We start from the raw sequence: 12,168 nt of genomic DNA, 5'->3' as shown, positions 1-12,168 counted from the left end.
ATGTAATTTTCATACTTTGTTTTGGTTTTGATTAAACTCTGTGTCGAACACCGATTGCTGTTTTTTCTGTGGTTTCACTTCTGCCCGCGATTCTCCCAGAATCCCAAGTCTTGGGATCTGAGAGAAGAAAATTGAGCCTGCGGTCTTTTCAAATATATATCTTAATTCTTCTCGATAATTACCCACAACTTTTATGGTTGTTTTGTATACATTTTTCTCTTGTAGACTAACAACAACAGCAAATAAGCTCTCAGGCAAGCACTGATTCATGTATTTGGATTTCCAGAGCTGTCCATCTCAAGACGACCCCCAATGGGAAGCGGACCCCGTGCTTGAGAACCGCTGCTCTAGACACTCCAGTTCAACAGGTGGCGGTGTGAAGAGGAACGCCCCTCCCTCCATTCCTGCTCCAGCCATGTCAGCTACTGGTCAGTTAGTTTTCAGTTGGTACCCCAGTCCTGCACTCTGAAGTAAATCTAATTCGGCTTTCTGATTTCATTTCCCTTCAGTAATAACTTATTTGAGTCAGAAAAAAGTCCTCAGAAGATCACCTCAACCCCCTCTCACGAGAAAAAAAAAGGAGTTCATAAACCCTTCAGTTTTTGTTCAACCGTTATTTTTCCTGGTCAGTTGTTGTAAAGGATACTTTTGCTTCGTTAAACACGAAGATTCAGCGTCAAGACTTCCTAAACTAGAAGTCGGCCACCAGAAAACAAAGAACGGCTACTCCAGGTTGGCTGTGTTTATGTGAGACTGATTTATGCCGATGCTTACTGGGCTTTGAGTGTTTTATTTTTTTTTTTGTTGCTTTAATCTGCTAGTGAGTAGCACTTTATGAAAACCAGTTAGCCAAGTGAGCTAGCGAGTGTTGCTGTAACGTTATTACGTGTTACCGCTGTTTTTTTCTCTGTCGGAACAAAGCGCTTGAAAATGTCCAACAGTTACCAGCATTCAATAAAGGATACTTTGTATTATTTCGACAACATCCAGAGCTGTTTGTTGCTTTAAACAAGTTTACCGTTTCAGTAACTGTTGGTTAAACTCTTCTTTGAACTTGCTCGATAAAACTAAAATACTTGGACTAAGATTTATTTATTTTATTTACGTGTTGTTTTTTGTAACGGCCACCATTTTCGGTGTTTTTAAGGCTACTGTAATGACACAGCCCTTCACTAAATATCATCCCATAAATCTGAGCATTTTAAAACAGTGATTTTTCCCTTGATGGCCCAAATTGTCAAGTTTAGAGGGTTCAAAATAATTTGCTTAAATAAAAAGGAATAATATATCCCTTAAGATGTTTTTTCTGCTTAGTAAGACCTAGCATTTTAATGATTACATAAATCTGTTCAATTAAATTTCCCCATTTTTTTCTTGTTTTTGTACATTTATGTAAGCTAATTTATTGAGCTAATTCCATTAAATGAAAGCTAGTCTTAGAATATACAAATTTGTTAAACAGACTGAAATATTTCAAGTATTTATTTCAGTTAATTTAGGTTATAATGGTAGAAAGCTGATATAACAAACATACAAAAGATGAACAAAAAGAGTAGAGGCAAGCTTAACAATGCCACTACAATTCCCACAGCGTTGTCAGAATTGCACAGTTGTAACCGTTTGCTGTTTGATTGACAGGTTGTGTGGCATGAAAACTATGCATGAAGCAGGCTGGCGTTCCCTCGGAGTCTCCACTGAGCTGAAAGGCACACGCTACCTGGCTAAAAGGAGATAACGGCGAACCCCGTTTCACCTGCATCATGTCCTCCGACGCTGAGCCAGATCCCAAAATGCTCGTGAATCCTCCTCCTCCGGAGGTGACCGATCCCAACAAGCCTGGCCGACGGACCAACCAGCTGCAGTACATGGAGAAAGTGGTGGTGAAAGCTCTGTGGCGGCACCAGTTCGCTTGGCCGTTCTACCAGCCTGTTGATGCAGTCAGTCTTGGTCTACCAGTGAGTAATCTGTTTTTTTTTGGGGGGGTGGGGTTTACCTCATATTATTGCCAGATAGGAACTGCCCTGCATTGTCAGTCATACCTGGACAGACTGTCTCTTACATCCAAACTCACCTTCTATTTCAACAGGACTATCATAAGATCATAACGTCCCCCATGGACTTGGGCACCATCAAGAAACGCCTGGAGAACAACTACTACTGGAGTTCAAGTGAATGCCTGCAGGACTTCAACACCATGTTTACCAACTGTTACATATATAACAAGGTTAGGAGCTTCTTGGTTTAAAGAAGGTAAAGTCCTGGATATGTAAGTCCTAACAGAGTTTTCCCCATCCTCCTGTCCAGCCTACCGATGACATCGTGCTGATGGCTCTCGCCTTGGAGAAGATTTTCTTGCAAAAAGTTTCCCAGATGCCTCAGAAAGAGGAGGAGATTGTCCCTCATGCAGGCAAAGGGAGAGGCAGAAAAAGCATCCCAACAGGTAATGTAGTCGCGTCTTCAAACGGCTGACGTGAGGTGAGACGTACAGCGCATTGAAAAACAATTTGTGCTCAAATTTTGTCACATTATAATCATAATGTCACTTTATTTTACTGGGGTTTTTCATGTGGGAGACTCTGTTGGGGAATTTTCTATTAAATAATTGATAAGATTCAACTACTTTGTCTTTGAGAGTTTTAATTAAGGCCTTGTATAACAATGAGAGCTCTGTCTGCCTGTTGGCACCAACACCAGTATGTGTTGATCTTGAAAACACCCCTCTCTCTCTCCTCACACACTCAAGATGACCTGTACATTCCTACAGCTGGTGCATGACTCTGACTTGCACCCATCTGTTGATGTCCAGCTTACAGTCTGCTCTATTTTTACCTAATCATTAACCGTTACATGCATGTAAGAAAATACAGAATCTAAAGTAAAATTTCTTGATTTCCACCCTTTTGAAAGCAGATAAAATGTATCATTCATTCACACAAGACCTTCACAATACATCTAAAACATCGTCCAGTCAGGATGTGACTCAAACTGACAGCAAGTCTTCCTCCTTTCAGGAAAAAACAGAATCAAAACAAACCTGAGATCTCAAACGACTAAAACTGTTTAATCTTCTAAACATGAATCAAACATCCATTCCACATGTGAACAGTCCAACACTCAAAGACAAACAATCAGAATTTACAGCCAGTGAATATTTCCCCACAAAAGATAATGCAAAAATTATTTGTGCCACTTCAACAAACAGTTTCTGTCATCAGAGACCTTTTTTTTTTGTCTACTTGCACTACATTTGTGTTGGTCTGTGTTGTAGTTTGGCACAATCTAAATATTTCAAGAGGGGTTGAATACGCTTTGCTGCTCCTTTCAGAAAAAAGGATGAGGCCTGAAGGCGTGGGCCGAACTACCACTCCTACCAAGAGCGACTTTGAAGCGAGGGACTTTCCGAACACAGAACATGGAGGGCTGAGGGAACAGCTAAAGTACTGCAGCAACATCCTGAAGGAGATGCTGTCGAAAAAACATTCTGCCTACGCCTGGCCATTCTACATGCCTGTAGACGCTAACGCTCTGGGGATTCACGATTACCACGACATCATCAAATACCCAATGGATCTCAGCACTGTGAAAGTAGAGCTACTTTTTATTTTTTTTAACCTTTTTGTGGATTGAAGTGTAATCCTGGCATCACTTAAAAGATTTCTGTTCACCTGCAGAAAAAGATGGATGGAGGAGAGTACCAGGACGCGCAGCAGTTTGCTGCAGATATCCGCTTAATCTTTTCCAATTGCTACAAGTACAACCCCTCCCATCACACTGTGGTCGGCATGGCCAGAAAGCTTCAGGTGTGTTGCAAATTATAATACTGTATTATTTGTTTTAGTAATTCTCTCCATTTCATGCTTGCTTATGGATGCTTGAAGGGAGTGTTCGAACAGAGGTTTGCCAAGATGCCAGACGAGCAAGTCGGGGTCACCGCTCCCAGCTGCACCATCAGCAGTCTGGCTAGTTTGGACAGATCCGAGTCGACAGTGGAGGACTCCGCCCGGTTTGCCGAGGCACGAAAACAGGTGGGTTTCATCTGAAAGAAATAAATAATTGTTTTTCATGAAATCAAAAGATATCGCAATAGATGTTCACCTGACAAAACTACGAGATTTACAGTTAGATTTGAGAGATGACGCCGTGGAAAAACGGTGCTTTTACTGTCCGATAAACCGATTCTGTGTTGTTTTGGGGCTGCATTTTGTATTGTTTTATTCACAATGTGAAGGAATTTATAATGCCCAGAGTGTCGTCCACTGAACATATTCATGAAAACCCACCTGGACGACGGACTTTGAGGAGTCATCTATTTTTTTTTTTAATTGACATGAAATGTGTTCTTTTCCATTTTGCAGAGTAGTTTAAAGAAATAGGCCCATAGACAAGGGTGATTACTTGTACTTGTTTAAAAGACATTTTATCAGTATATTTTCTGCACTAAAATACACTTAAATCAACGGTTAGATATTTTTTGTTACAATTTAATATCAGTGCAATAAAATATATATTTCCTAAGGCTCATCTTCTCCAGGGGTGCTAATGAACGGAAGGTGCTGTTTGTAACATATATATTGACGTGTTAACGGTGTTGCCTTCCCTTGCAGACGTGCCCCAGAGCCATTTTCACACGTGCACTTAAATGTTCTAGAGATGTTCCTGATTGGTGAAATATGTGTCAACAAATTTCCACAACGTCCGCTTTGGACGCCTGGAAGACATTTTTCGTTTGAGTTGAATGTCTGGAATATCAGCGGGTGAGATGGCAGATCTCACAGAGTGTTTGCTGCAGATCAAAATGGCTGCTTCAATCTCCTTTCTGCTCTCCTGATTCGTTGATCTCTGCTTGCTTTTTGCCAGGAAGGAGCTGTAGTAAAAACATGTGTAACCTAACGTGTTGAGAGAGATTTCCTCAGTGGATTTTTTGCGTTGTGTTCTGCCATTCCACCACATTTCTAGAGTGTTTCTAACATAAAATGTCTAAATCAAAACCTGCCAGAACATCCTCTAGAACTCTGGTGTTCATGTGTGAAATCGGCTGCATTTCTTTCTTCACTACCCCGTTTTCAACATCTTTGGCTTCTTGGTGCTTTTAGTTGTTTTGGAGCTTTATTAGAAAGGCTTCACCACATAAAAATAATGTTCTGGTGTTTTTTCTGCCCAGCTAAAGACGGTTGATGGACAGCATGCAGCCGTTTCTCAAACCCCAAAACTGCGGAAGGAGAATGACCAGAAACAACATGGCGGGGACGTACCTAAAAGTGCTTCAAACCCTGCAGTTAGGTATGATTATTGACTTACTGCTGTTTCTATACATTAAACACAAGTTTACTCTTATTTTCTCTAATTTCAGGAATCCATTGAGAGAAAACAAAGATTGGGATTTGAGAGAGAAAGCTTTGGCGGCTACACACGAGAAAAGATGGGATTCGGATGATAAGGCCTTGCCGATGACGTATGAGGAAAAACATCAGCTGAGCCTCGACATCAACCGCCTTCCTGGCATAAAGCTGGCCCGCGTGGTCGAAATCCTCCAAGCGTCGGAGCCCACCATGTGCACCACCAACCTGGACGAGATCGAGATCGACTTTGAGTTACTGAAGCCGTCCACTCTGCGGGAGCTCGAGCGATTTGTCAGATCCTGCCTGTTCAAGAAATTCAAAAAATATCAAAGTAAGCAAAGCATGTTGGCACAAAGCTATCCTTGGATAATTTGATAATAAGATTTTGATGGTGCTTCGTTTCCTTTACGCTCTCCAGAGAAGACCAGCAAAAGTGCCTCTCAGTCCGTCAGCACAAGCAGCAGTTTGTCAGATTCTGCCTCCACCACCTCCACCAACTCCAGTTCAGAAGACACTGACTCATAATCTTTGTTCTCTATTTATATCTTGCTCTGAGGACCAAAAGTTGTTACGTGTTAAACGTTTTTTTAAATTTTTTTATCTGTTTCTGTATATATTTTAATTGTTGAAAATAAACCTGAATACCTTTTTTATTCGGTGTTTTTTATAATCTCTAACATCTTAAAAAATTTCCAAGAATTGTTTTATGATGTTCTTTTTAACATTTATTCAATAAGATCATAAAACGTTTCTGTCATAATTTAAGCCTGTTGTTGAATAAGATGATGCTTTAGAGTGGCCATAACAAATTCCTCGTACGTATTTTTTGTGATTTCTATGTTGTTGGGACATCCTGCACAACGAGAACAACCCAAAACACAACAGTAACTCCACAGAGGACCGGCTGAGAATCAAGAGTCTAACCCAGACGTTGATCTCTTTGAGTGAGTTCAACTCAGTAGGTTGTTTCCCAGAATATGAAAACAGGGTTTGACTTCAAAATCTGTGTCTTAACACAGGAGTTTCCCTTTTTGAATTGAAATACTGAAATCAATGACATTTTCAGTAATTTACCAAGTTCCATTGACTGGATTTCAGATCTGTTCTACATGAACCTAACAACAGGCAGCTGATGCCTGCAGAATCTAATAACACCATCTTTTTCCACCGTCTGTGACTGGTTAGACTGTGACAAAAAGCTGCACTGAATTACACATTAGCCGTGCTTCCAACAGGCCTGCCAACTGCTCGGCTCAAACTGGCACAGTCCAGGCCTAACAGCTGGTCCTGCCACCAGTTTCTGCTCCACTGGATCGCGCACTTTGAAGCGCTCCATATCTGCAGTTGGGGAGTTTTTAGAGAGGAAATGTGGTCGTGAGGCGCTGGCTGAGAGAAGACTGAGCAGTTCAGGAGTCTGCCAGCAGGGGGCTATCACGGATCAGCTTAGAGGTTGCTTCACTTTGTCAGATTTGAAATAAGCAGAAGTTTGGTTGTGTGACTACGTTTCCAGTGCATTTCTTACATTTTTGATTACATAAAACATTACAACTAGCTTTAAATGATTAAGGCAACTGTTAAATGAAACTTTAGTTTTATGGGGGGAACGCCTGTTGTCCATCTGATTGCATGCTGCAGGATGGTTCACTCTCTGACCCGCATTCCCGTCATGCCGTATGGAAAATGCCATCCTGCAGCGCACACCGGCCTCAGGTCACGATCCATCGGTTCCACACCTCTAATGACAACAGGTCACTTCTCCCATTGCTGGCCCCGCTGCAACTCCGCATATGGTGCACAGGATTGACCGCTTTGATTAACTGGTGTCTGCTTTTCTTTTAACACCCCATCCGAAACCAGCGGGAAGCAAATGAAAACACAGTTACTGTGGGCTTTCTGTCAATGCTGCTCTGATCGAGAGCCGCGGAGCGAAATCCAGGTGAACACACTTCTGTTTGGAGCTCGGTTCATACTAATGTGGCATCTTAATTGAAAATTAGCTGATACTGTTCTCTGGAAGCCGGAGCCTCTTCTGCTCAATATGCTCAATTTGTTTGAGGCTTTATGGTGCTTATTAGTCTGTTCTAAAGCCATTACTTATGGTTGGAGAGGTTTTGCTGAACTGGTAGATTTTTAAAGACTTGTTTCAAATGCACAGAGCATGCTCAGTCCAGGAAGCTGCTAAGGAAACAAACAATGACACTGAACCTGCAGCTCCGGGCTGAATCTGGAGCAGATAGGCACTGTTTATCACACCTCATCTCTTTGCCAGGCATGAGTACATTTATTTATTTATTTATTTATTTATTTATTTATTTATTTATTTATTGTAGTAGTTTATTCCAAAAAATATTTTTTTTTACTTTGTAATTAAAATTATTTATTTGTTTAGGTATTTTTTTTTAATCTGTTGTAGTTTATTCCATCTTCATTCATTACTTATTTTATATTTATACTTGAATTTTATTGCTATTTGTTTGTTGGCTTGTTTATGCTGTGCATTATTTGTTTTATGCATTCATTCATTTGTTTAATTAAGTATTAATTTATGTTGATTTTTTTTTTTTACTTCATTCTTTGATTCTTTGTGTCTGTCCTTTGCTTCTTTCCGTTTATGACTCCTTTAGTCCTTCACTGCATGCCACTTGCTCAGGTCCATCACTCACTCCGGACCACTTCCTCCAGTGACAGTGTAATAAAACTCCTAATCATGCAGCCCTGGAGCATGGATGAAACCAAACAAGCCTTAAATGGGTACCCCCCCCCCTTCACCCCCTTGTATTTTCCTGACATAATTTGGCCTTGGTGCGTCTGTCTTGAGAAGATTTAGATTGTTTACTTTTAATAGAAACTGTTGAGAGCAGCATATTGCCATAATTGCTTTAGAACCACAGTCTGGTGGTGCTGAAAGCCACAAAATTCCTTGGAAATAGCTGCAAGTTGATTCTCTGTCTCTTCCCTGACACTGATTCCCTGTCAGCATAGCAACACAGCTCGCAGTGAACAAACCGGCTGCACGAAGGCTTAAAAGCCACGTTTTAGGCTCACAGGATGAGAAAAAGCCCTTAAAGGTTAAGTGATCTCACGGCTCCGTGGCCACACTCAAAGAGTATTTATACATCACAGATTTCACTGTGCAAAGGCCATCCTTTTATGCAACTCCCTCGTCTTCATGAGAATAGCACTGCATATTGAAGCTCGCAGAGTTAAATGTCTTGCTGTGATATAATGAGGTGCATTAAAACACAGCCTCGGCTCTCATTAACAGTCATTTTCTGTGCTGATATCAGGGCCTGTTAAATGTCAGGGCTGTTGGAAGTTCAGGGAAGCCTTCGCTAAAAGGTTGTAACATCAGGGAAACCACAAAGAAGGACATTTTCCAAAGCTTTCATTTCACATTTAGCTCCTAGCAAGTTTTCATGCCTCCTCGACTTCACATTTTGTCAAGTTAGACGGACGTATCTTCATAAAATTGTATCCACCAGACCAACACAAAGAAGAGCTTAAGTAGGAAGTGAAAGGAAAAAATGATGAAATTCAAGTCAACTTCAAAAATACTGTATGGATACCAAATAGAAATTACATGTAGCTCATAGATGGTGATGGCTGTTTACAGGCAGGATCTGCTTTTTACTCCCATAGCCCAAAGTTTGTGTTGCTCAATCACATAAACTATCAAAACAGATGAATATTTGTGGTTAACCAAATGTAAAAAAATAAAAAATAAAAAAAATCAAGGCACATGAATCATCTAAAACAGATATGCTTGGTCATGTGTGTGGAGAAAAGCCAGCTTTGTTTTGAGCCGGAAGATAAATTGGCTAAAAATGTTCCGTCCCAGTGGGAATCCTGGAGCTGGGGAGGCGCAGCGATGAGTGAGCAGAGAGTGTAATGAGACATGACAAAAGCCATTTAACCATGAACAGGTGGCATACTGATGTTAGTGGCAATTAAGTGTTTAATTGACCAGTTGTGACTGTTTGATTTACAAAAATGACATTTCGGCAGAAATGGAAAAAAAAAAAAAACCTCCAACCTACACGATCGGAGCAGGAGTGAAATATTTGGAAAGGAAAGCAACAGCAAAAAGCTGTCGACTCTGCTGAATCACAGCAGGCATCGGCTGTAATAGATTTTAGAGAGAATAAAGAAGAGGGCATAGATTTTTCTCTCTTTTTTTCCCCCGTAAAGTATGGCAGACATGAACAACATATTGACCTGCCAGATGAAAACCAAAGTGGGGAAACTTAAGCTTGCATGAGCTGATATTTGGAACACTTTAGAGGCAGCAGGTGTAAGTTTTAAATACCAGCAGCACTGGCATTCAATCGCCTCCTGGACTAAAATCCAATAACTCTTCTTGTTTTGGCTCCACTAACGCTACAGGGGTAAAAAAAAAAAAAAAGTAAAATAATCTAGCTCTTTTAAACATTTCATGCTGCACTCTGTGCTGTAATATCTGTTTACTCGCTGTGTTTAAAAACAACGCTGATGGAAGATTGGGTGGATTTATCTCAGATTTAGCCCGAGGTAGAAATTGGCTTTCATCAGCTTGAAATATCTGACTGAGTGATCAGTCGTCTGCTATCAAATACACAGTTCAGATTAAGAATTTCACAAAGCAGTTTCTAAATAACAGCAAAAAAAAAAATGACCAATATTATAAAAAAGAGGGAATTATAATTTAAACAGAATATTATTAGACCTTCTGGCAGAGTTAAAATATAAACTCGCATTTTTGTGTGTGTTGACTCTTAATTTTTCCTCTTTAGGTCCAAAAATAATTACCTTGGTTTTGTTTCTGTTCTGCTGAAGAAAGTTATGGCACATCAAGGCATTGATCTGGTCTGTGCATCTGCTCAGTGTTTGAATGGTTCATGGTCACCTGGTCACATTGTAATGTAGAGCTGTGTATCATCTGCATATGGTCTATTCTTTTTAGTAGTTATAATGAGAGCTGACGGGATCATGTAGATATTAAAGAAGAAGGACCCAAAGATGGAACTTTGGGGTGCCTCATATGCGATTTTTGCTTTGATTAATAAAAGTTAATTACTGACAGAACACTTTTCCCACATATAAACTATATAAGTCTGTTCACCCAAGAATGAAACATCGCCTCCTACAGGCCTGGCATATGCAATGCATTGTCTCCAGTGCTACTTATGTTTTTTTATTCGGCTGTAGTATAAGCACAATTTATTTTATTGTTTTTTGGATATGCAACAAACAATAGTAATTTTGGAACAACATGATTCTCTATTCATCCGTTTTTAATACAAGTTTGTCGTGCAGCACTTATTGTCCGCTGTCTGCATCATATTATTCTGTTTGTTATTAATTGAACATCGCAATACGGTGCATGTGACGCCTCTGATCGGTGTGTGCTCATGCTTCAGCAAAAATATGATCTGAAAGAGGCTATGAACATTATGAAAACTGGACAGTTTGACAATTTTACTGAAAGGACAACATGGCGATGACCAGGCAGGCTACCATGAGGCTGACAGCAATGTTAAAGGAATTGCAGGAATTTCCAACAATGACTAGTTTTGTTCTGCATGTGACAACAGTCTCCTCTGCTTTCCATGTATCCAGGGCTGTGAAATAAATGCCTGCTGGAAACCTGAAGATAAAGAGGGATTTTATTTTTCATAATGATTGTGAGTCCAAACGTGATCTACAATCCGAATTCATTTTAGAAGGATGACATGAGTGAAGAAGAACAAATAAAGTTTTGCCGTGGCTGAGCCAGAGTCCAGAAACAAATTCAACTGAAAATCTGTTAGGGTTTCATGAAGATGGCTGTCGGCATGTAATGTCTTCACTGTCTGATGGATTCGGAGAGAGTTTGCAAGACAGAGCGGGGAGATATTACCAAGAAGAGATGGAGCGTTGCTAGACTGCGACCGAAGCAGGATGAATGCTAAAATTGAATCAAAAGGTGCTTTAGGAAAGTAGTGGTTGAAGGGTGTGCATGATTCTGTAAGGTTATTGCTTTTTATTTATTTTTCCTTCAAACCAATCTTTGGTTGTCATGGACACTGACCCCATGATGCCACTTTTTACTGCAAGGAGATTTTTAACATAAAATGGAAATCACAGGACATGCATGTAAAGATTATCACCTGTCTGGACTAATTGATAGTGTTTAAAAATGAAAGATTTTGATTTGAAAGAAAACATCCACGCTTGGTTAAAATGTCAAAGAACTGTGTGGGAGGAAGTGCTATGAGGGTGGAACATGAGGCCGGTGACTTCTCTTTTTATGAAACTGAGGTTTTTGATATATGGATGAAAATAAAAACACTTCCAAAACCTTTACATGTTTGTTAGAAAGGTGGAAATAAAGATAGATTTTTCCGACATCACAAGCATACACCCAAATCAACAAAAAATGGCTTCATAAAAGGAAAATTGCAGTTTTGGAATAACATAACTGAGTCCAGTGCTAACTAACTAACTGTACAGAAGAGATGACCTCCCGATCTGATTGGGTAGAACTTTTTAAAGACAAGATGTCCGTGCGCATAGACTCCTACCAAGCAATAACAGCTGAAGTTAAACCCAAAGCTTTACAAATAAGGAGTTGTACAGGTATACCTTTGCTATTTCTCCATTCATGTTTTTTTCTGTTAAATAAATGTTTTCTAAATAGTTAATTAAGTTTGCACTTACATAATGTTTCACTTCCATTTATTTATAATCAGTGAGCAAACAAAATCTTAATTGAACGCCTGCAGTTTGCACATTATCCATCAGGGGGCGATAGACAACTCTCACTTTCCTACTTCCAAAACACTGAAACTCCCATGTCTCTCTCTGTTTTTTT

At 40.0% G+C, this 12,168-nt stretch overlaps 1 protein-coding gene across 2 annotated transcripts; it reads left to right on the top strand.

Annotated features, from left to right (window-relative positions):
- The first annotated feature begins 256 nt into the window (after positions 1-256).
- On the top strand, positions 257-5,992 carry LOC106940974 (bromodomain-containing protein 3-like). Of its 2 annotated transcripts, none has more exons than XM_015023874.1 (10): positions 257-428; positions 1,639-1,955; positions 2,087-2,224; positions 2,305-2,440; positions 3,326-3,585; positions 3,672-3,800; positions 3,879-4,025; positions 5,162-5,280; positions 5,351-5,670; positions 5,758-5,992. In XM_015023874.1, the coding sequence occupies exons 2-10, from the start codon at positions 1,761-1,763 to the stop codon at positions 5,862-5,864; spliced, it is 1,551 nt and encodes a 516-aa protein (XP_014879360.1). In that variant the 5' UTR covers positions 257-428; positions 1,639-1,760; the 3' UTR covers positions 5,865-5,992. The 2 variants fall into 2 exon arrangements, with proteins under 2 accessions (XP_014879360.1, XP_014879359.1); XM_015023873.1 differs by lacking the exon at positions 257-428 and adding an exon at positions 435-732.
- The last annotated feature ends 6,176 nt before the right edge of the window (positions 5,993-12,168 follow it).

This window comes from Poecilia latipinna, unplaced genomic scaffold, assembly GCF_001443285.1.
Source record: "Poecilia latipinna isolate Pla-1442-1.1 unplaced genomic scaffold, P_latipinna-1.0 Scaffold3438, whole genome shotgun sequence".
Classification (NCBI taxonomy): Eukaryota; Metazoa; Chordata; class Actinopteri; order Cyprinodontiformes; family Poeciliidae; genus Poecilia; species Poecilia latipinna.
Note: the sequence above shows the minus strand (reverse complement) of the source record. Positions and strands in the feature narration are given on the sequence as shown.

Excerpts from the sequence above, each read along its gene's own strand:
- LOC106940974 (XM_015023874.1), top strand. The coding sequence starts at position 1,761 with ATGTCCTCCGACGCTGAGCCAGATCCCAAAATGCTCGTGAATCCTCCT. Across the intron at positions 2,225-2,304 it reads ACTGTTACATATATAACAAG|CCTACCGATGACATCGTGCT; the intron begins GTTAGGAGCTTC and ends CCTCCTGTCCAG. Across the intron at positions 5,281-5,350 it reads GCTTCAAACCCTGCAGTTAG|GAATCCATTGAGAGAAAACA; the intron begins GTATGATTATTG and ends CTCTAATTTCAG.